The sequence below is a fragment of the Chelonus insularis genome, unplaced genomic scaffold (assembly GCF_013357705.1).
Source record: "Chelonus insularis isolate UGA/USDA-ARS -01 unplaced genomic scaffold, ASM1335770v1 contig_131_pilon, whole genome shotgun sequence".
Taxonomy (NCBI): Eukaryota; Metazoa; Arthropoda; class Insecta; order Hymenoptera; family Braconidae; genus Chelonus; species Chelonus insularis.
The window spans coordinates 1,898,330-1,924,592 of NW_023276372.1; the positions used below are offsets into that span (position 1 = coordinate 1,898,330).

The following is a 26,263-nucleotide window of genomic DNA, read 5'->3' on the forward strand; positions in this document are numbered from 1 at the left end:
CAGGGATTTTTTCTTGTTAAATTAATGCCGAGAAATTACTTAGAAACCTGTACAAAGTGTTTAACATTTAAAATGAGTTTTAAAATAATGGCAAAACGTTTCCATGAAGTTTAAAATAATTTAAATAATTATTTAACATTTACCTCTATTTTAGAAGTATTTTTTATTCAGTTTAAATATTTTAAAATATTCAAATATAATACTAATATTCTTTGGATCAATAATTCAAGACCATTGAGATGATTAAAACTTAATATCACAACTTTGAACTTGAACGAATAATTATAAAAGGCTTTAGAAAATGAAAAGTTTAATAAAGGAGCATTTAATTTAATTTATTAGTGAAAAATGTAATTAAATCATTATCTCAACTTGAAATGATTACTGATGATAAATTTTAGAGAGTTATAAAGATCGCAAGTGATGCCATAAAAAATAATTATTCAACTTATAAAGTAGTTAATGCTGAAATATTACTCTTTTTTTGTTACAAACAACTACAAATGATTTCTATGAGGCTTTAAAAATTTAATGTGCATCTAAACATAATTAGTATAAGTACAAGAGCATCATAAAGTATCACTGAGCGTGAGAATGATGATAATAGTCTAGAAAAATCTATCCCAGTGGGTGAAAGCGTTATAACAATTTCTTTGTTTTATAAATTTTCTTCATTGAAGTTAACTGGTATGCACCTGACATGTCTATTGTGTTTAGAGCAATAAAACTTGAACTTTTAGAAAGAAAAATGACTGGTGGAATATTGTTTTTTTTTTCATTTGAGCATAAGAAAATGAACGATGCTATACATATGCACACTTTGAGGACTGGACCGTCATGCACACGATGCTCTAAAAATAGTGGTCGCCATAACCGTGTATGCAATATAGACTCTCAACTGGGGCACTCGCGTGTGCATCTGTTTTATGCTGTATGCAGAGAAAGAGTGCGGTAAACCAAAAGAGTTGATAGGGTTGCTAGTTAAAATGAACTTAAGTAACTCATAGTCGTTGTAAGGTTATTTAGATAAAACACCATCAGCCTATTTGCTTCTTTCCATATGTACTACTAATCTAGGTCGATTTTTTAGACCAATTTTACTTTAAAGTGACTGATAAGTGACACACTTATCAAACCATTTCCCAATAATTTGACTTTACTGCTAAACTTCTGACATGAAATTTCATTTTCTTGTTATCTGCTCTTCTAGTCATCCAATCAATCAGTTTATCTGTATTGTGATTGTCAATTTATTTTTATTCATCATTTAATTAGTTGTGAATATAAATAAATTTTTTTTCAATCATCAATTTATATTTAGAGCAATTTAAAATTAAAGTGGAATGTTGTGAATTAAAAATTATTAAAATGAATAAATAAATAAAATAAAGTCGAAAATAACACAAGCAATTATTGTTCTTTAATTCTAATTATTCATTTTTGTTATAAATTTATTCTGAAAATTTTAGAGTTTTTTTTTAGATAACAAGCTGTTGAGATTTCAAAATTATTGATAACACTTACAAGATAACAATTAATCAAATTAATTATCTGATTATTTATCCTCTAAGTTGCATTAAAAAATTATCTTAACATTTGCTTTATTTATCAAATTAAAAATAAAATATCAGCTTCCAATAAAAGAAGCGAATTGATTTATTTTGCATCATTTTTTATTATGCAAATATTTTTTTTTAATTATAGTAACAAAGAAATTAAATGAAATTTATATCTACAATTAACAAGCTTTCATAGCTTTTGCATATTGAAATTTTTCATTTACTCCAATTCATATTTTTACCTCTGTTTAACCAAATATTCGAGCAATTCGTTGAAAAAAATTTCTTTAATTATTGAATGAATTTTTCCAATAAAGACATACTGTGTGAACATTAATTACTTTTTTAGAAGAATATTTCTGTAAAAAATAAAATACCTGATACCCAAACAAATGAACAAACTTGAAAACAATAAAAAAAAAGAGATCAGGGATGGTAATTAGTGAAAGCTTTTATTTGCAATCCCGCAATGAACCATCACATTCTAAAACTCACACAGATAAAACGATGTGATCGCATTGTAACAAATATAGAGACGGGCACTGCGATGCGTTCGTTCGGTTTGGTTCGGCAACGCGCGTCTCCCACTTATTCTACACATGCCGACCGCAAGTCTCAGCAGTTTAGTTTCAACGTTGCTCCGAGTGAATTCGGATCGTGTTCTTTATATTCCAAAAGTGTTGTTTCTGGTGTTGTCACTGTATTTAGACTAAAACATGGCAGACTTCAGTGTTCCACACTGTTCAGTCCATCATAGATGTCTCGAATAATAATAAACACAATACTTATGGACATCAACATCAATATAAAGTGAAAATAATTTCGAACAGCTGAATTGTTATCAAGTGATACCGATACGAGTGTTTATAAAAAAACGTTCAAGTATTAATGAAGAAGAAAGTGTTATAAAAAATTTGGCCAACGTTAGATACAAAAGAACAAAGCATCTTTAGAGTGACAAGCTGATGTTTTTATATTAATCCTGTCTCAGTACGTGATGTCCTTGGAGTTTTGCAGCTCGTTTGGAAGCTGATTCCTTGTGTTCAAGTTCTTGCTTTCCGCGCCATCAGGATTGTTGTGTCTACTGAAAATAAGAAAAGTTGAAGAAAATATGAAGTAGAGTGTATTATAAAGTGAGAAAGAAAGAAAATATCTATAAGCTAAGCAAGTAACAAGCTTTAAGAATGTGCTTGACTGACAATTGTGAATAGAATACGTATATAATTGTGTTAAACATGTCTTCGGCTTCGTTGAAATCAGACTGACGTCATTTTATTCATCAAGAGGAGAACCTCACGCAGAGAATACAACAGAAAAGACGTCGTGCAGTCTCGAACATGAGTTCCATGAGTTTCCGTAAGAGATAATTGGCTTTATCATAACTTTACGATAACACACTTTAGTGTTGTGTGTTGGTGGCCATCAAGACTCTTTACTCTCTTCACGTTGGTCTATCACATGAAGCTCAACACCTGTTTTGTGATTACAACAACCGTCCAGGTGGTAAATAAGCAAGGGAAAGAAACCCTACACTGTACTTTATATGCACTTCCGTTCCATGTGTATAATAGCTTGAACAAATATTCTTGAATTTTATTACACACTCAATCTCATCTAAAATACTATGTGCTATATACTCCAACATGTTGTGTTGGCGGCTTAGATAAATTCGTAAGAACTGATGAGTGAATAAAAAAAAAAAAGACAACGCCCACCACCATGTGAGTAAAGTTATTGAAATGAACAGGACAGAGTGGACACATTTATTTACCGGATGTCGCGTTCGCACAACTGAGAATGCCGCTGCTTTGATATTTCAATTCATATTTCGTTGTAGCCTTGACTAAAAGAGATAACGATACGGAATACGCGTTTGTTTCATTAGCTAAAGCTAATCACTGCGACTCAATTTTTATGTGGCTTTGACTATTGTTTCGCTTGACAAGAAACAGCGGAAAACAATTTCAATGAGCAACAAAAAAAAAAAAAAAAATAACAAAACCGGTAAACGACAACAGAAAATAGTGAAGAATAAAAAAGCATTTATTACGAAATTGTTTAATGGTTTAATTATTTTTCTAACAAGCTTACTGTTGTACAGCAAGAAAAAAAATATATTTAAACTAAATATATAAAATTTTTCAAGCTAGAGTTACTTTGAAAGAATAAAAGCTCCATAACCATTTAAAATGGAGTAAATATTTTTATTTTATGTTAATTTAATGAAAAATTATCATAAATACTAGTGATATTAATTACTGTTTTATTAAAGACAAGTTTTAAAAACTGGTATAAAGCTTAACGACGTTGAAACAATTGTTTTAATAGGAATAAAAAGAATTACAAATAAACCAACAAGAATAAGTTTTCCAAGTAAAGGGAAAATGTGATGAAAAATGGGATAAGAAGTGTGGGGACTACGTCGTAGGTCGTATAAATGTAAATGGATGACGTAAAGATGTCAACTGATTGGACTACCTTACATACTAAAGAAGTAAATTTCTATAATAAAGAACCATAAGGAGACTATAAAGAAATAGTGCTGGTGGAATTTTTCAAAGAAGAGGGACACAGGAAACAGCAGGTAACGGCAGCTGGACGTCCGGTGTAGATGACAGTCAAAAGCAGATCCTTGAGTTCCGCCTTTTTGTCATGTGTATGTGTGGAGGAGGCTATATGTCAGAACACTTGAAACCATAGGAATAGAAAGCAGCTATTGAGAATCTGCAGAAACATTACTTGTGCAGTAACATAAGTGAAAGAAAAAGTTAAAAGCAGGTTTAAATTATACTTGCACGTTAGATCTGTTTATAATTTAATTATTTACAAGCTACAAGAAGTCGTGAGTGCTAAGTTAAAGCACATAAATATGAATTCTGCAGTATCTAATGAAGCTACTTCTCCAGGGGGTCGCAGACTCTCCAGAAGTTTTCACTCGTGTCTACGTGGAGCTGACACTGATGATCCTGAATCAGGTACACTTTCAAGTAATTTGATTCATTTGATAAATAATCACCATAATAAATTGATTCATTGATAGAAAATAAAAGGCTAAATGTGAACAGTTTAACACACATTTGATATTACCTTTAAGTCTATCATTATTTATTTATTATTTATTGATTTGACATTTTATTATTGAATAAACTTGGCAAAAGGACTCGAGTGAAATTTATCATAGTTGTGTAATAATGTATATAGGGATTAAAATATTATGCGTCAGAAGTAGAATAATTATTCTAGACAGGTTTCCAGCTGGTGATGCAATCATTGATGATACATATGAGGGTTTTTATGGTTATTTACGACTCTATTGGTGTTTAGTAAAATTCAGAAGCTAGAACACATCTTTGTAAATTGATAAATTATATAAAAGGGAAATTTTTGGAAACTCAACATGCTATTCATTGATATAAATGATGCCTCTTGAAATACTGTCATGATTAATTGATCAATAAAATTGAACATTTTATTTAATAGCAGAATTTTTCTTTAGAAATCATTCACTCTTTTTTTTTAATAATAAATGACATTCATTTTATAATAAAATTTCATTTAATACCTTTATAATTTATTTCAAATTTGAATTTAATTTTTATCAGAGTTTAATGACCGGAATTAATTTGTTGAGGTAGTTATTTAAAATAACAAAAAAATATTTCGAAGGTAATTAAAGAGGAATTTATCATTTAAAATCAACGAATACAAAAAGAAGGGGATACATTTGGTCATCTACCCCAAAAGAGGGGTCTAAATAAAATCAGAAAGCTAGTATGATATACATTTTGAAAAGCTATGCATCGATAGTTGCACCTTGCGTGGGGATTGTCACATGAGGGCGAAGTGTACATATATTTATTCGAATAGCTGGCGTGGCACGCAGCTGAGTACCTCATACGGTGTGACTACAGGATCGCGTTAATATTTACTCACGTACACAACCTCTACTTGAGGCAGTTTATTAGTGACACGTTCCAACTGTCCAGCGGCCTAAACGGCCTATCAGTTATTTAGTGTCCCCACGGGAGTGATTTGTCAGTGCGTGATATGAATTTTCAATCATAGACTCACTGTTCGCGCACTGAAAAATTCCAAATAAAGTTAATTAATCTTGAGATATATTTTTTAAAATATATTTTTTATTTTTCAATGAAGATTAAAACTCTAAAAAGGATTTATTTATTAAGGAGATATAAATGTACGTTTATTTTAACTGTTTTGGGGTAAAATAAGATTGTAAACACTTTTATACACACAGTTCATCATCATTATTGACACCCAAACAAGAGTCCAAGTCCGTTACATGTGCGGTAGTTGTTTTTTTTTTCACTAGTTCTACACGCAAACATCATCGTTAAGTATAGTAGAACAACAGCAGAACATTAAATCTTTTCTTTGACCGATTAAGTCGGTCGATTAACGAAAAAAATTAATTAGGTAAAAGAAAGAAACTGTAGAATACTTTTAGGAAACATTGACTCATTTGGAGCTGTAAAGTAATGAATTATTTATAAATAGCAAAATTAATTGGTATTTGTAAAAGTCATACCCGAAGGTTATAACAATTTTTTCCCTCTGATTCGGTTGTTGGTCCAGTACAGAGCAAGAGTCAAATAAAATGTTGGTGAGGGGAATTGGAGCGCGTGTGCTCCGATATGGTCAGCGAACCCATTAAAGTTGTTATATACGCAAACGTCGCGAAAAAGTTGTCCCCAGTACATGTAAAAAGGTGGACACGTGTGTTGGTTTGGTCCTCATTCAGATTTGCTTGGTAACTTTAAAATCGGAAACAATCTTGTCAATTAATCATCCAGAGAATTGAATGTCACAATTGTAATTGGTATTGTTTTATTTGTCTGTTACAGGTGAGTCGAAAATTAGATCATTGCCTCGAAACTCTTGCACAAGTAAAGTTAATTGCAAAAATGGGCGAGGTAAGCTTGTTATTGATAATAATAACAATAATCTAGCAATGGACGACTTTCTAAGTCAAAAACACCTACCGACAGACCTATATCTTGAAAAATATTCAAGACCCCACGCATGAGAATAAATTGTACATGTTCGCAAGAAGATAAAAAATATGAAGAACAATCTTTATGGTGACGCACAATACAACTCTAATGTGAAAGGCTATATGACTTTATAATTGACCATTGTTTATCGTGTGTCTTATTAAAGATAATAGAAACATGAAAACAGGATGTAAAAATGAAACAAAGATCTGATTCTCGAGTATGTTTCATTCATTGTGACATGAAAGTCCTATTTGTCATTTAAATTTGACAAATACTATTTTTCTACAGTCGATAAAAAAATTTCCTCTATTTCTCTTTTGATGGTAAATCATTCCAAAACCATAAAAATAATATTATCTATTTTATCGACAGTATTATGATAAAACAGATTTGAAGTAAATTTTTTTTGGTTTAAAATGAAAAATTTTCGCCTTTTACTCTATGATGAATTAATCAACTCATTATTATTTTAATTCAGTAGGAGATTTATTGATAGAAAATAATTTATTCTTGCATCGTTCTCGACCCATTAATGGAGCATCCCCTACAAGGTGGTGTAGTGTGATCTCTTTATATGGTTCTCCCCTTCACTTCTTGTTCGTTTATCGGATCATTGACCGTTGGATTAATTATTTTATACGCCATGGCTACGTGACAAAATAAATTGTACTCATTGATTATATCTGATGAATTTTTATTCACAGACAAAGCCGAAAAACGATTAGTAAAATGCGGTAGTTAGCTATTAGAGTGGTTTATAACTATTTGTACTGTTCGATCAGCCATTCTTCTCTTTTCTGTATAGGAAATAAAATTGTCGAAGAAGCGAGAGTTCTTTCCCACGTGCTTACATTTCACGGTGTAGAGGAGGTGAGAACACTAAGAAATACGACCGTTGTAGAAAAATATTCTCTTCTCTATCGTAAGGGGTAATTCTCTTTCTCTCTTTCTCTCAGATAAAACTTTAAATTGGGAAAAAATTGATTCAATTGCTTATTACCTTAATATAAGTCTTGACAATTATTTTTTTTTTTTTCTACAATGACTCTTATTAGTTCAAGTAAACAACTACTTGAAAAAATAAAAGCTCAATTGAATCAATTTGAAGGATACTAAAAATTTAATTAACCAATAATTGGCCTGAAAAAATATTTTTTCCAACCTTTTTTTTTTTTTAATTGTATTGATGATTAAAAATTAGTAGAATTTTTTAATAAAAAACTTTCTATGATGAATATTTATTAACATTAAAATGAAAAAGTTGATAATTAAAATTTAAAATACTAATTACTAATTTATGAGTTCAGAAAATTTTTTGGAGTTGAGGTAAAAAGATATGAATAGTGAATGAAAATGAATAGAAAATATAAACCACAAGAAATAGACATGATAAGAAAGTATTATTTCTAAAAATTAAAATAATTTAATGTTCTGGTAAATTATCCGACAATTTAGTAATCTAAAACACGATTTTTAATTCGTGATAAATGAAATTCTTTAATCAACTTGTCTTCAAGTCTTTTCAAACTCTCTTGCACGAATTAAACACCGTGGAACTCGTTTCGAACGGAGCATGTCTACTGGCTGTTGTCGTGGTTGCACAGTCACGTATTTTATTGGCATCTCTCTTGCTCATTCTTTCACTCGAATATACGTTGCTTTTATAATCCAAGTCCAAGCACCTTTAAACAAAATCTTTTCTTCTTCTTCTTCTTCTCAAACTCTCATTTCTTCAGCTTCTTATTCTGAGGCACGAATTCGCTTTTCACTTGTCGCATTACTTCCACTGTACTAAAACTCATTCATAATTCAATGTGCATTTTGTCAGAAGGAACTCAAGCTTTTCTTCATCATCATTTCGTCTCTTCTCTTTATAGTCCATCGACCTTTGAGAGTAAGGATTAAAATGAAATCCAAATTTAAATTAGTGACAAATGTCACTTAACTATGCCACCCAAGGAGGTGCATGCTAAAAAGAGTTTGCAACTCCGGAAGCCAAGCTGTCGCTAAACGAATATAACGGGCTGTTACTTCCTGTCCTGCTACGTAGGATCAAGTAATCTCAACAGCCAAGCACGTGCTTCTATCGACGATTCACCGGTGTTGCTTCTTTATTCCCCTTCTCTATTTACTACGCAACTCAACCACCAAGACCTCCATATAATGGATATAGTAGGGAAGGTCTAGTTTCCTTACTAGTATGTATCATCAAGAGACATCCTGGATAAGAGAGTGGAGCACCTCAGGCTCATACGACACGTTATCCCAGTGATTCTCATTTACTCCTTCTCATGCATTCTTAACACACTTTTGTCTAGACTCTAGACGCAACATAGATAACAGATGAAATAAATTTCAATAAATTTCATACTACTTTTATAGGTTGGTTCCTTTTTTTCTTTACCTCTTCTATAACACTCTTTCTTTCGTTCTTTCAAAAGGATCAAGAAATAAAAACCAAGAGATTTATAACTGCAGCGAATTTGAGCTTAAACCACGTTTATTTTTTCTGTCGGTTCATGTCTGAGCTTATGCGAAGCTTATGAGTCTTGTGCGAATATTTTTGGAATGTCTAAACAGATCTGATGCTTGTGTGTGGCTTGGAGAACAAAAGTGTATGGAGGTGGGATTTATAATTTCCAGGATTATGTACGGGAAAATGTTACTTGAGAGAATTGAAACTTGGAAATTATATATTGAAGTCAGGTACTTTTTGAATACAAATTCTAGGAAATTATGCGTATAAATAAGTTACATTAGATATAAATAAATGCATAGTCACTGTATAATGTAGCTGTGAAAAATGTACTAGCACGAATGTATATGAAACGTGACGGATTGTAAGACGAAAAGATACTCCCTATGGAGTCTGCAAGACAATTCTTATGCCATATTTTAGCATAATTTTCCTTTTTTATGGAGAGCAACCGACACTATAACATCATGTCAACAGTCTTTTATCATCTGAATCATCTTAAATAAATTATCTAGGTTTATCTGGGGAAAAAGATCACCTTCCAATCGATAAAGTAAACATAAAAACCATCTTTAAAGGGTGTTTATCAAGATGATGATGATGATGGAGACAATTATTCAAATATTTCAAATCATTTTGGATCTTAGATATGTACAGATTAAGTTGAGATAAAAATAGTTTTCATCAAAGACATTTGTTTTAACATCAATTACATATTTAAATGAATCATAAAAGCTGAAAAAATTATTTAGGTTTACTTGATTAGAATCAATGAAACAATTTATATGCAAAATTTTATTATATTACTTGTCCTTGATAATTGAATACATATTTTATTAATATTATGAAAAAAATTTTAAAATGATTCGATACTAAAATTATTAAATAAAAATTGAATTCATTTCATCATGAATTTGATTCAATTATAAATTCACTGTCAATCTAATTTAATACTTGAGTGCATTAAAACTCGGTTAATACATGAGATAATAAATAAAACAAAAAAAAAAACGAATACATTTCTTGCAATCTCAATAATAATAAAAAGGATAAGATTCCTACATATCAAGTAATGATCATTAAAAAACGTATAACTTTCTAAATACCAAGATAATTATGAAAATCAAAGGAACAAAAATAGAATGAAAGCAAAAAAAAAAAAGATGCAAAATTCATAGCAAGTGCAATTATTTAACATGATCTTCAATTATCTTAAAAACAAGATAATTCGTAATCAACATAATAAATAACAGAATTTTTTTCGCGGCAATATTTATCAAGACATTTGTGGCGGTTAGAGCACATTTGCGTTTCATTTCACGTGAAGAAGAGTTGGAGACGACACACATGTGTGCCGAGTGACAAAGAGACTCCGGATCTCATAGTTATATACATACATAAAAGCTACACTCGATTTACTTCTCAATTTCATAGGAATATTCAAATGAGTGAATCCGTGTTTTTTTCTATCTCTTAAAGGAAGTTTCGTTAAATGGACTGTACTATAAATGCACTCGGTGTGAGCATCAATGCCACGCGGAGTCGTAGCTTGGTGAAAGAATTGTAGAGGCGCTAGCTCTGCTCACTGGGTTCATGCTACTCTTTGGAGTATTGGAGTAAGCAATAGCAAGAATAGTCGTGAGTTCGTCCAGCTCGACGAACGACAGTTGTACGGTACGTTCTCACATCAAAGAAACCCGATACATTCACCGTGACATTCTATCGTGCATCAAGTGCTAAATACCACAATATTGGACACGAATACCTGTGGAAAGAAGCTTCTAAATCGCGAGACTTGGGTTATTATTTTTCAAGAGTAAACAATTTTTTTGCTTGTTAAACAAAGTGACATTTTTTCCAAGTGTTTTGTGTTGTACAATTTTATGGGACACGAGAGTTACATAGTTGAATTATTTGTGTTTTATTTTGATGATTTTTAGAGATCTTTTGAGGTGACGTCAGGGTGGTAGGGCTGCCTAGAATTGAGTCATCAGGGCGTGAGATAAATGCCTAAGTACTGCCAAGTTACACAAAAGGGTCACCACCATGATAATGAGATAATTTTTCGGAGCAAATAATTGTGGTTGATTTGGAAAAACTAATGAGTGGTTAAAAGAGGAAATTTGTTATTTTATTCATTGACTGTTGAATTAATTATTTTTAACATTAATGTTAAAACATTTATGAATTTGTAATTATTGATGTGATGTTGAAGAGTGATATTGAAGACATTTTCAGGTAAAAAGTAAAATAGATGTTATGTAAATGAGAGATTATTTTAGCTGTTAATATAACAATGATCGGCAGTGACGATAAGGAAAAGGAAAAAATGGAGTTACCAAAGCGTAGATCAACATTTTACGTTTCTCTAGAGTCAGAATCTCGATCTCACCATCATCCTAAGCTCACAAAGTGTCTATCTCAAGAGCCAGAAAAATATGTGTGCAATACATTTCCAATAAGTACAAAAAATGGTCCGGTTTTGAACCGAACCCTAAGCAACAGTGCAGAGTTAAACAAAAGGCCAGAGACGAGTATCGCAGGTACTCAAGGGAAAGTTCAAAGTCTCACTCGGATGTTTGAGACGCCTGCGATAGTGGTAGAATCGATTGGGAATTCAAATCAAAGGAAAAAGGTCGAGAGGACTCGATCGTTGAAGACGATCGAGAGGTTCCAGAGCCGTTTAGTTGGGAAAAGAGACACTGAGAAGAAAGATTGTCGGTTGAATAACACAATAGCTTGCTTGGATGGAAAAAGGGAGTTGAGTGAGTCGAGTGTAGGGTCTGAACGTAGGAATAAAAAAGAAGATGCTCGAAAATTTATAAAGGTTCAAGGACCAACTCGACACAGTAGCACCATCAGTAATAATAATCACAACAATAATAATAATCCTAAGCAAAACAATAACAACATTAACAACAAGAGCCATGAAAACAATAGCACCTTCTCCAATTTATTAATCAGAAGGACCCACAGCACCAAAGTGATACGAAGTGCTAGCACTCATGTTAAAGCCAATTCAAGGCATGCATCAGTTGATTGTCCAGGAGGTTTAAGTGGTAAAAATCGTGTCAATGACTCAGACATTGAGTTCAGAAATAATGCTGAAGAGGATGTAGACGAATCAGTGTTCGAGGAAAACGAAGCTGTTCATTCAGGTAAAATTTATTCGAGGAACTAATAGAGTAGATAATAAGTAACGAGGATGGGCTACATGAGAGCATGATGATGAGGATCGAGGAGAAAAATTAATGTCTGCTGTGTACATTCGATGAACCGGTCGGTGTGCATGAAGAAACGAGTTGAGACTTGCCACAAGAGTTGAACACAACGGTTCAACTGATCGACCCGATGGGAGTTGTGTAGGGCCACGAGGTTCTTGGGATCTTGTGGAACTTGAGTTGAAGCAATTTCTGGGGGACCTACTTGTATATTGCTTGGGCTTTGAACTCGTTCTTTCCTTGTGTCCTCTTCTCTTCTCCATCTCCTTCTTCTCTTCTTTATTTCTTTGAGCTTCTTTAGTTTAGTTATATACTTAGTGTAGGATTATATCACCTGCTCACAGATTTTTTGTCACAATTCATCTACAGTCTACTCCACCAGCATTCCAATTTTTGGTGGATGACACTTTGAAAGGTTGAAAATGTTTTTTAAATCTTCTTGGTAGTTTTTTAATCTCTGGATGATTATTGTGGATTAGTTTTATTTGAAAGAATTTTAATACAAGATTGATCATTACAATTTATTGTTAGAAATGAACAATCTATCTTTCATTTTTCAATAGCATCGATTGAAATGTAGATACAATATTTTTATTAATACATTTTTTAGCTTAGGATTCATAAGATTGGATATATAAAGACATTTTGTGACTTCATTGACATTTAGAGTTGATTTTAAAATTCAACATAAAAAAAAAAAAAAATGTTTAAATATTTCAATCATTTATATAAATGATCTTGGAGATTTGATATGAATGACAATGCAAATGTCCTTTCAATTAAAAAAAAAAAAAAAAAGGTAAAGTTACATAACTTTTTTCAATAGCTACTGAACACTCTTACTTTTGATTTATGATTTGATATTGTATTATTATGATTGCACAATAAACAATCTAATTTTTCATTCTCTGCTAATTGAATAAAAAAAGAAACAATTAATTCTAATAATCAATTATTTGTTTTATCCAAACAAAGGGTTCTAAATTCTACTCCAAAATGATTTTTATCCAATATTTTATTTCCAATGTGTTATGCTATGATGATCACAGCAATAAATCGTTTGTTTCTAACGAATTTTGACCAGCATTTGTTGAGCTTCACAATCTAAATAAAAGTGTCAATATTGACTTAGACCGGATTTCGTTTATCAACTTCTTTTTGACCATATTTTTCGATAACATAAACGACTACTGCGTGTTATATTTAATCGAATATTTACTCAACACTTTCAGTTGGTCAAATGAACATAACATAACATACCGGTATCAAGTAAATGACTCATAGGGTATAACCAATTAGATTCCAGCTTGATTTTCTATTTCACTTTGTGCATTAGATCTAAGCACTTTCTCTTCATTATCTCTCACTAGAAAAAAATATCCCATTAATATTATTTTTTAATATAACCAATTAACATAATTTTGAAAAATATGCTAATCAATTCAAACATGTTCTTTCGCTTTTAACAGCACCAGGATCATTTATCATAAACATTGATGGGGAAAAATGGTTAAGGTTGAACCAAAGTAATGTTTATACTTGAACTTTGGTCGAAAGCATTCGAACAATGCTGCTCTATCCAAGTTCCTCAATTAAAATATCCCGATAAATGTAATTAATAAAGAAGGAATTAGTTTTTTATATTGATGACTTTTTAATCGTATTTCGAATGGCATAAAAGCAAAATGTCAAATGTTTTATGTTTTATCGCCTGATAACAAACGAGTCGGCGTTATTGTCGTGTGTCAGTATAATCTGAAGCGTAAAAAAAACTTCTAGGTTTAGAAATGATGTGTATCGAATTGACTGGTATTTTTTGACGTTGATAAAGGGTCGTCTTTTAATAAAGTATCCTGTGGAAGCGTGGAAACATATCACGATTCTAGCCAATGTCAACCCTTTTATATAACTCTTCTGTAGATTTAACAAAATTGCCCGTATGAAATTGGAACGACCTCGTGTACATTTTATTCAAACATCCACATTGTAATATATATATGGACAATATACGTAATTTAAACTGGAGATAAAAGTGTTATTATACTTGTCCTACAGTTAATAAATCATCCAATGGGTGGCTGGATGTTGAACATTATGACCTACAACTTCTTGGTAGATTCTCTTTCCCTCATTTTTTTTTTTTAATCTCAAATTGGGATAAATGATTTCCGGACGTACAATAGAAACTATTCCCCTGAAAAATCATAACCATGTGTACCCTAGAGGGATTAATGCTTCACACTGGATATGTACCCATTATTTTCTCATTTTCTCTTGGTAAAAAAATTTCTTGTCACCCACTAACTTATCCATGTGTCTCAATTCATTATCTTTTACACTTTTTCAACGGTTTCAACGCTAGAGATGACTCCTGTTATGTCGCAATAATTTATCACCACAAAAAAACTCTATTAATGAGTTTGAATAATGTTTGATTATTTTTCAGCTGTTCTAAGATTCTAGAGCTTTTGAGATTCATTGAAAAATGAATTAAAAAAAAAGAAACATCAACGAAATTGACTTGTCTAAAAAATGATACCTGCATCTAGAGGTCCCAGGTTGCAGACGTAGCATTCAAAAAAAGCTTTCATCATCACAATATAATTAATATATATCTATTGCTCAACCATACCAACAGCAACTGTCAATGAAAGGTTGAAAGCAATCTAATAAATTAATGATTAATTCATCAATTTTACCATTCTAACAGGAATAAATGTTTTTGGAATCCTGTTGAAGAATTTATTCGTTAAAAATAATCTCCTTGCTGCGTAATTGGTGATTAATGTGAGATTGTAAGATAGAAAGAATGAAATAATGGTTGGAAAAAATAGCAAACATGTCATATATAATAACATTAAATGTTAAATAATTCCATGGTATGACTAATCAATCGATTAATAATTCCTACAAGTGCTTATGCCGATTCTTTAGCGATATGATACACATAGTTGATCAGTGTATAACGAGAGAGCTCAAGATATCGATCTTGAAGAGTTGAGCTGTAGAATAAAGTAGAGTAATATGCACGCGAGAATTCCCTGAGTAAAGTCTCTCCTACCACTTTTATTATATTCTTCTATATACACATTATGGCCTCGAAGTAGGCCTGCATATAAAAAGGCTTTGCTTTCACAACTTGACCAATTGCTTAATTACCGCTTTAGTAATATAAATATCGCATACAAGTCGCTCGTTGTTTCGACCTCGACTCTTTTCTTTGTTATCACGAAAACAATGACCAACTCTGCAGTCATTTTCGCTATGCTTTCACTCAAATTCTTTCTTTATAATTATAATTCTTTTTTAATTCCAATTTTACGAAGAAAAGTCTCCTCTTTCACTAAGAAAAAAATTGATTCCTTTCATACTTATACATATTTCATACTTTTATTCTCTAGTCTATCTAAGCAAGACAGCGTTATGTGCATAACTGCACGTTGGAAAAAAACACACATTTCCAATGCATAAACTATTTTTTTTTTCATTTTTTAAAACTGGACTGTATTGAAGTATTATCACCTTAAATTTGTCTCCACAGAATATGATTTATTTATTGGTTTTTTTTTTCATGAAAAAAATAATTATAAATGATCTTTCATTGGAAATGAAATAAAATTTCATTGCTTTATCATCTTTTTTTTTTAACCTTGCACATCCACGCCTTCACTAGTAAACACTCGGTTATTAGCCCACTGAAGTGAATGTTAAAAGTACCACCTTCTTGCCTGCGGCCACCTAAAGGGTTCAATTTTTGACAGACGACCCTCGCGATAGCATTATATCATACAAAGCACATTGGCTTAATCCGCAAAAATGTGGCCTTTGTCAAATGGGGGAACACAGTGATCTTTTAAAAGCTAGTTTATGCGGACACACCCTAGAATTATATATCTCGATGTATTAGCGACATATCAGGGGCCTTTTATCCTTTATAAGCTCTGACTGACCCATCAGACCCCCTTATATAAGTTACTTTTTTTTACATTCTTTTTACTTATGTTTACAAATGAATGAATTCATTGTCATTAAAAACGTATTTAGAGATGAAATATGTGTACCTTGGGCATTAGTTTCTTAAATTGATATTAACAGATATCATCTGCTAATTATTTATTCAACAGTTTGGTATAATGAGTGTTGGATAAAGAGGTAGATAACAAATTAATTTGAAGTATAATAATAATCATTGCACTTCAATTCTTTGCTTTCAATGTAGATATATTTTTTTTAAAAGTATAAACATTTCTGTTTAACAATGAATTTTAAGTCTTTATAGGAGAAACTGGAGCATTATGGGGACAATAAAAATTGTTCTATTACTTTTGGAAGTATCCCATATTGCCCCGAGTACCCCTAAATAATTATTGAGCTGTAATAAGTAATGATTTTATTAAAAATATATAGTAATTATTAGTAAATAGTAATTAGTAAAAAAATTTTTTCCACATAATTAAAAAAAATTGTCCTTGTAATTGTCATTGTAAACAAATACAATAACGAGTTGTTATTAGCATGAAAAAGAGTATATTCATAGTAATGGAGAATAATACTAGGAAAGCATAACTGTTTATCATATCAACTATTTATAACATTTAAATGCCAACTGTAATAGATATGAGCTCTTTTTCCATCATAACTCGCCTTTTTATTTGATTTTATTTTCCTATTATTGCTGTTTAATAAAACACTTAACTTTAATAATGAAATATAAATGACATAAAAGGTCAATATTTATTGATTAACATTTAAATGTCGATGTTGGGACAGTTGAGATGCTTATAACTGCACATATGACTCAGCTCTACATTCTACAATCACTCGTATAATTCAAGTTTGGTAACTCGTTCATACGTCTTAGGGATTAACGACCCCTTCACAGTCTCTATCATTTCTTTCTCTCTAAATCGATGTTTGAGTCTTATGGGATTACAAAGTCGTTCGTTAAATCAATACACGGTTCAATTATTGCTCATGCTATATCCCCCACATGTCTAGATATATTCTAGTAAGGTACTGGGTCTCTAATATCATTTAATAGTTGTAGAGAAAATATAGTTTCGCAGTTTGTAGAGGTATACATCAAGGAAAATGTTGAGTTAAACGTGCAACAGCGCGTGCATGACTTTCGTTGAAATATTAAAATAGTATTCGAGGCGCCGCTTGGGAAAGTAGATCAATTTGAAGTTTATTATGTTAAAGTTTAAACAACTTAGTCAAACCTTTGACTCGGAATAATCACAAGCAGATGTTTTTTTTTTATCTAATTCAAATTGAAATAATTTACTCGCCAAGTCAACCAGAAAAGGGCTGTTTTTTTATTTTAAAAAATATTTTTTAAATTCATAATTACCAGGAACAAAACACTTATATTGTTATTAAATAATTCTTTTTAATTGATTTAATTCTTTGAAGAGTCTATTATGTTGTTGAAATTTATTCATGAGGATTAAAATGTTTTTTTTTGGATTAATTAATGGCTAAAAAATTCTAAAGAACGTTGGGAAAAATTTATTTGATATCTTTAAGCCTTAAAACCAGTATTAAAGAGCGATGGGTAGTTTGTATAATAAGGAGAAAGATGATATGTAATATTCAAAGGGAAAGCGTGTCTTAGAATATGTCTACTCTCATGTTGCCGCGGAATAAACTTGATGGATCTTGGCTTAATGAAACTTACATGACTTGACGGTACATAAGTTTGATGATGATGATAATAATAATAGTAAGTGTTATTTGTGACATTTTGTGGTTGGACTGTGGTGTCGCGTGCTTGAACTGGAACGAAAGAAGGGGGTGCCATCCAACATAGAAACAAATACCAAGTTTAAAAGTAACACTTGGTGTGAGAAATATATATAAAAATCATTAGTAGGTGCATCGGCATCTGCGCCACCTGCGTACGTTCATTTCATGGCCACGGATGGTCATCTCGCTTTCGACAAACACACACGCGAGTACTCAAGAAGCATCTGCTGTTGTTCAAGTCGCGTGCCCTGCGCTGCTCCAATTATCCTCGATTTTCTTTAATATTCCCTGCATAAAAACAGCATATGCCTCTTGATAAAATCTAAATGTACATTCGAGCCTATTTTGGTGGAGAGAGGGTGCCCCTATACAACAAAGAAACGTTAGGTATGTGCATCGGGAAAGTCTTGAAATTTATTGGAAATGTGCCCATGTGCGTGCGTGCATTCATTTCAAGTGATTTTGATGCTATTTCAAAGTTGTGTTTTATCACGAAAGGCTTCGAAGGAAGATAAGTAACCGGGACTTGGTCTTTTTTCAATTATGAATGGTAAAAAATTATTGAGGAATTTCTTTAATGGGGCCTTTAATTGGTGGAAATTAACAATATACTTTGCCACACTTTTACTAAATGGTTTGTACACAAAGGAAAAACTTTTGCTACACCACAAAATGGTTATTTTTTTAACGAATTATTAATTGAAATAAATGTTACTGGCTCATAGTAAATTTTTTTTTTTAATTTTTTAAACATAATTTTAAAAGTAATGCTAAGTTTATTTCATATCTATTATGCTTCAAAAAAAAAATAAGCTATGGTAATAATTAAATTTGTTGAGATTATTTTTCTTTAAAGAAAAGTTGAATTTAAATATTTAAATTGTCATGCATTTTGAATGAATTCCAACAAAAATATGTAGTATAACTACAATAGTTGATATTTTTTTATGACACAACTAGCAATTGTAGCTTTCAACGCTTTCTATTCATAAAAATTTAATCCATATTCCCAACCACTTTTATCTATAAAAATTGCTAAAAAAAACAATGTTGGTTTTTCTCATGAACTCTAGTAGCAATAATAATATCTGCATGCTGCAATTTTCCATGAAACGAAATAAAATATTATATTTTACAATGCTCATTCTTGCCTAGTTTCTCCAATTACAATAATTTTCACAATTTATAAAATATAATCCGTTGAAAAATCGATTATATAAAAAGAAATTACATAAAAAAAAACAACTCCACAATTATCATAAATGAAATTACCACATTTTAACATCAACATATTACACATTCATTACGCATACATAAATTAGCAAACTATTTAATTACACATAATTTCCAGTGGAATGACAGAATAATTTCTCATCAGTCATCGCAATCAGAAATAACAATAATTTTCAAAGTAAAAGTCTATCCATTCGTATTCATAAATTTTTTTTCCAAACTGTACACGTGTGCATATCTTATAATAAACATAGCACACAATAAAGAAAATGCATCCATCCGTGTAAAAGTTGATCCATTAAATAACAAGTTAAGTATTTCTTCAGAATATACTAGCCCATAAACTATAGCTAATGTGAAGGATTGTAATAATAATCTACAGCCTTTTGAGGTTTACATTTGCTTCTGTATGACTATCCCACGCTTCTTGCATAATGTAGCTGAAATCGGCCTTCATTTCAACGCAATGGTTCCGCTTTAGATGCAGAAATGTATCTTAAATGGTTTAGAAATGTATTTTCTACTTTGCTACATCAAATTAAAGTCTCAACAACATTTTACCTCTATTTCATTTCTCCACTACTAAATCTCTCCAACCAAATGATTTAATGATTAGAGTCAACCACATTGTTCTGAGACATCAATGGTATCCAAATTTATAGCTAATGTGTGTATAATCGGTAGACATAACTCGACTGTTTTCTATTGGGGTAGTGAGATAGTAAATATCAGAGAATCAATGAAGTCTTGATGTGTTGCCTGGGGGCCCTCCTATCAACAGTATTATTTTATTTCTGGTAGAAACCCTATTTGCAAATTTGTTGTTTATGTCTTTTACCGTGAATCGACATTAATGTCAAACATTGGACAACAAACGATTAGAGTCCAGTATGTATGAAGGGTCTGATCGTCGTAAATCGTGTTCGGTCATCCTCCAGCTATAAATATCGCCCTTGAACAATAGTAAGCGTGTCAGACGAGTCATTTTACCAGAGTTTAACACGCCCTGGATAACAGAAATAAATACATTCAATACATTTCTGGTTTGTGCTGAAAAAAAAATAAATGAAAAAAGATAAAAATACTTGGGATTTTATTTAAATGTATTAAAGCTTGGACACAAGGGGTCTATGGGTGTAGAAGTGTGACTGGATGTAAAGGTTTTTGTAGTCGTGGAGTATAGATGGATATTATAACCATGAGGAGAATTTAAAAGTGACGATAATGGGTATCGCGTTGACAGTTGGAGGGTATTAATGCTGCTTGAATCCGCATGAATGCTTTGCAATAGCATCAGTTAAGCGGTTGACTCGTTGAAACGGACAAATGTCCACTTGGATGTAGATTAGGTGCTCTTTTCATGCTCACGAACCAATTGAAAATGTGCTGAAATGGAATGTGTCCTTGTTTTTTATGATTTAGATTTTTTTTAATTGGTTAAAGCATTAGCTTTACATTGGAATAGAGCCAATTTTTTATTTTAAACTCCAATAAGTATTGCCATTGAATGATCACCATTGATCCTACTTACTTGGAAATATTTCTAAACTTGAATATCAATTATTCATTCGGGTTTAGAAGATTTAATTGAAGAACTAGTCTGAGAATATCTTAGCATTTCCTAGTATTCTCTTATCGGCTCAGACAGATAATCATGTAGTTCTGTACTCCATTCTTTAGCACCCTTAAATCTGTCGTTAACATTTTATCAAGATATTTTATCAAACACTTATTGCTCGCCTGACGAGATTCATACGTCTGATATTCGTGTTAATTTAAATTGAAAAAAATTAAACAGTTATTTTCGTACATTTGATATTTCTCACCGATAAATACAAAAGCTCAAGTCACAAAAAAAATGCGTGACGATAGATAAGCATTATTTGTATGCAATCTCATGAAATCATTATGTAATACACAAACGCTTGAATTAGTCACGAATGCCCAGTGGGTGAGTCCAAACCCCTACATTTACAAATTACTTTTGCTTGAATCACGAAATTCAATAAACCTTTAAATTCACACTCCGTCACTTTTTTAAACGGTTAACAATTGAAAAGTCATTACATTATATTTCTTTATTGTTCATTAGCATAATTATACAGCTTGAATCATAATTATTAATATCACATGAATTCATTGTCATGCTGGAAATAAAAATGTGAAAATGAGATAGACGTGCATACTAACGATTTCTTCCTTTTTCCTTATGATTTTTAATTTGTTTAATAATTTATTTAAGGCTAGTAATTTTTTTTCATCTTTTCTAGAAAATAATCTTGCTATTTTAAGAAAAAGTTGGATGACTAGTAGTCAACTTTCTCCATAATTACTTGGAGAATGACGAAAAGATGAATTTAAATATTTACTGATAAAATTATATCTTGGATCAAGAATCATTTTAGTCTTAATCATAATATTCTAAAATAAAACAAAAATGTTAATACAAAATAACACAAATGAAGGAAGGATAAGAACGGAACGGATCCAAAATGATAGCAGGATGGATCCAGAATGATGGCAGCATCATGGTATTTCTTTCACCATTCTCGATCCATCCTACTATCAATCTACAACCATTCTGTTCTTATTTATTGTTAGCAACATTCAACTGATTTGTTCATGTTGGTTTATGATTGAGACTATAGCACATCAGACATCATTCTTTCTTATTAAATCTCATCCTGTAATTTTTATTAAACTTTTCCTTTCAAAATCCCTCCATTTGTAACATTATTTTACACTATTTTTCTTCGTGTGTTATTATTTCATTTAATAATATGATGATGAAGACTGAAATTATCCTTAATCCAAGACCATCACTTTTTCAGTGATCGTTAAAATTTTTTTCTTCTCAAACTGCTGTTACTTTACTCAAACGGACGATTAAACATTAGCAATCATAATAAAACTCGCATAATTATTATGCAGATAAAGCAGTTTAGATTTAACGTCAGTAGTTCCTTTGTTGCTCTCCATAAAGTACTCTTCAGATTTTTTCTGACCCATTAGAATCGTGCACAATTACTGGAATTGGATCTTAAAATAGTTACAATCATAAAATCTAGATTGAAGTGCATATGATCCCTTGCTGCGGAATTTGAATGGTCGTAGCGATCATTAGTAACCGTTGACCAGTGATTTAACAAAGAAGGGATGTAGGAGCAAATAGTATATAAAGCATTGCACCCGGAGAATATACATTCATATGTGTATATGGTATTGAATCGTGTGGCGCTCGTTTTTATTATTCGCTTCATTCCGTTTCAATTGCAATTCAACCGTAATACCAGGCGTGCCGCTAAGGGGATTATGATGCTTGATAGATCAAATGTCACCGTAAGACTTAAGGCGCCATCAAAGTCAGACAAAGAGAAGAAAACGTTTGTATTTTTTTTTTTTTTTGCTTTGGTTGATGTTAAAAACTCTGAGTTTGTTGCGTCTACAGATTTTCCCTTTGGATATGATCAAAATCAAGACTTGGAGGCACAGAAACTCTGATCTGTTGCAACGAATTATTTTTTTTTTTTCCTTCTTCATCTTTAGATTACACTTATATTAATGGCACTGTGCTCTCAACTTCTTCAAGTACAGCTGCATTTATTCTCACTTACTTCTTTGCCTCTCATTCGACCTACATCAAGAGTAGCAATTAATTCTAGTATAATGAAAAATATTATTGCGATGAAAAAAATTTTTTAATATTATTAATAATTGTGTCAAGGAATAAAGAAAGAATTAAGCTCTTGTAGAGAATTAAATTTAATTGGAAACAATAGGAATTTATTATTATATTCATCATAATAAAACCATTTAGTATTTTATAAATAAAATTTAAAAGGTAATTTTTTACTCAAAAAAAAAAACTTTTTAATTAATATTTTAAATATAATTATTTATTTCTGTTAATTATCTTTGTGATAATAAAGTTGTCTAGTTTGTAAAAAAATTACTGAAGAAAATATTTATGTAAAGTGTTTTTTTTTATTTCAAGAAATTTGTTTATTATTTTTCGAAGCAAATCTTTCCCCAGGCTTTGTAAAACGATTGAGAAACAAAGAGAATATACAATCACGGCGATTAGTAGCGAAAAAATTCACGAGTTATGGTTATGAGGTTCAATTAGTATTCGTGAGTCTGTAAAAGAGAGGAAGGAAGAGAAAAAGAAAAGTAAAAGAATAAAAGAAAGAGAAGGAGTGTGCTATAAGGCATCAGAAAGTTAGCAGTCTGTACGAGGATACAAGATGGATGATGCTTTTCCGGTGTATTATTTTATTTGCTCGTGGGATTTAATAGCATCTTCCTCGCTTGTTATTAACGCTTTACATGATTTATTGCCCAATTTACGCTTGTCAACGATTGAGATTATTTTTGGCTGCTTTATGATAAAAGGTCAATGTTTAGATCGAATTTTCACCCGATCTTCAAAATCGACAAAAAAAATACCACAATAATATCATCATTTGTCGATTTATCAATTCACGCTCTAATATATTTACTAGGTTCTGTGCTATTCATTGGAAAAATTTTGACAGTCCACACGTGGCATAGATTTTTTGGTGATAGACCATGATTCGATTGTGCCAAGGGATATCCTTTGTTTGCGGATACGGAAGTTTTTTTAGTACCAGTTCAGTAGTTTTTTTATTTATTTTGTTCATGACAACCCTCTGATATAGACCATCATTTTGACCACAAACAAGAGTTTGTGTTTTTTTTAGGGAAATTTTGTCATGGTGTTGAATAAATCGTTAAAAGAGTAACAGTTTTCTGGACAACGATTTTTTTCCACAAAAAATGGTTACTCCAATATTATTTTAGTCTCAGCAATAATTACAGTAACGGTCATCTAGAAAAACAAATAGGAAATGTATATCTGTTATTATTATTATTCAACAGTGATTGTTCCCATTTGTTTACATTTTATTTTCAATATTTGATAAATTTATTTACTCAATGAAAATTGAATTGTAAAATTACTGGAAACACTGAATTAATAATACAGCACAAATTGAATATTGTTTGCATTTGTAAATAATCAATATGCTATTCTTTTTTATTGCAGACACATCCTACGAGAAGGCATGCAGAAGGGGCAGTGCTCCAGCAACACCAGTCCTTGGTGCACGTCCTCTGGATGTTACTCCAAACAGAATTGTCGTAAGTACTGATTTTATTTTTTTAATTATCATTATCACTACTGATCAATCAACTTTTTAATATCATTTTTCAAGAATTAATTTCTGGTTTTAATAAAAAATAATTGAGAGTTATTTATTCAGTCTTTAGAAAGCAATAATCTTGATTGTTGGACAGTCTTTGTTGTGAACAGACCAAATAAATCCTCCTAGTCCAAAAATAATTTTCAATTTCAATAACAATACAATGCTACTTGATCTTCAAGGACTTATATATAATATAACTCCAACATTTTTTCTCATTATGCTTTTATTGTGAGAATTATTTTTATGGTCTCATTCTGATAACAGGATGAATAGAAATGTATATTTAGCGTTAAAATATGCATATGGCAATAATAGTTACCATCCAACGGTCGTTGTTTATTTTAGCTTATATATGTCAAAAACTAGTTTCCGCTGTCTCATCGATCTTCACTGTTCCCCTTCAGTATTCCATACGTTTCTTCCTCCTATGTATTCGTACACAGTTCATAGTATCTATCAGGTCTAGCTTCTCTTCTATACTTTCACATTTGGCTTTGGAAAAGGACACAGTTATTTATTAGAATGACAATGTTAGAAAAAATAATTAGCACACAGTTTATATAGAAAAGCTAAACGGCATTCAGATCTGAATTACGGTACTCCTACTTCCTATTTCCGGAACTAGGTACACATAAATGTTGATACCTCATGTAAATGTACACACTTTAGAATTTATTTCCCCTCCTAAACAATCTGGCAGGATGACTAATGTTGGAGTTTTCTTTGAAAAAATCAATAGATCAATAGCTCAATACTTGACCGAGTGAACCAGCTTGGTTCCATTTGCATTTCTCTATTTTACTTTCAGTACAATAGTGCCCATTAATTCTCAAACCGAAATTAATCTCTGCAGAAACTGGGACCCCATACTCTTCTTCCAGAAATAAATGCCGAGTGTTGGATATAACAGGATTAAAGTCGAGTGTGGGTACATTGAAAATTTCCATGCTAGAAAATCAGGAAAATGACCTGGTTCATTCAGAGAAAAAGGGTTGGAGATGATTCACTTTTTGGGGTCTAATCCAATATTTGTTATTTATTGGATTTAACTCATGTATTTGAATCATGAAATCAATATTTTATGAAAATAAATCTTGAGGATTAACATTTATCAATAATTATTCAACATAAATATATGCAAATACAACATAGCACTGATGTTGAGATGAATACGAAGTATTGACAAAAATACTTTAGAATGAAAGTAACTGGTAATATTTACATGATGATATATGAGCATATTAATTGCTATTAAACAAATCATAAAGACCATGTGCTGGTGGTGAAGTCAATGAGTTAGACAGAACTCTTGTTTAAGATTTAATTGCTTTATTTATCGTTCTTAGATCAGCATGGGAGAAAAAGAAATAAATGAACACATTTGAAAATTGAGTAAAGTCAATAGACAGCATTTTTTAAATGCACTATTTACTTTAAATTAGCATTTAGTGATAATTTATTGTATAAAAACGAAAGTTAAATAAAAATGTTAATGAATTTTATTTTTCACAAGATAACTTTCTCTAGATAAATTTGAAATTTTTATTAAACTGAAATCTAAATATAATTTGAGCGTTAAAATGAGGTTAGAAGATAAGAAAAACGACCTAAATGTTGCCGGAAAAAAGGGATTGAGAACCCTCATGTTCGAAAATTGCAAACGTTTTTATGATGAAAAAAGGATAAAGCGAATACATATATAAGATGAAAGAATGAAAGAAGAAAAGTCGACCCCACCTCAGTTACTCTCCTTACTCACATGAATGCTTGCAGACTGGGGCTC

At 31.2% G+C, this 26,263-nt stretch overlaps 1 protein-coding gene across 9 annotated transcripts in view; it reads left to right on the forward strand.

Moving 5' to 3' along the window:
- Positions 1 to 26,263, forward strand: part of raskol (Ras GTPase-activating protein raskol) — a 60,512-nt gene that overhangs the window by 26,298 nt on the left and 7,951 nt on the right. For 6 of the 9 annotated variants that reach the window (XM_035095164.1, XM_035095165.1, XM_035095160.1 and 3 more), the window contains one exon: positions 24,321 to 24,415. In XM_035095164.1, coding sequence (XP_034951055.1) covers positions 24,321 to 24,415 — 95 coding nt within the window. Of the gene's footprint in view, positions 1 to 1,929; positions 4,535 to 10,620; positions 12,212 to 24,320; positions 24,416 to 26,263 lie in introns of those variants that run through there. The other 3 variants (XM_035095167.1, XM_035095161.1, XM_035095159.1) reach the window with 3 other exon arrangements.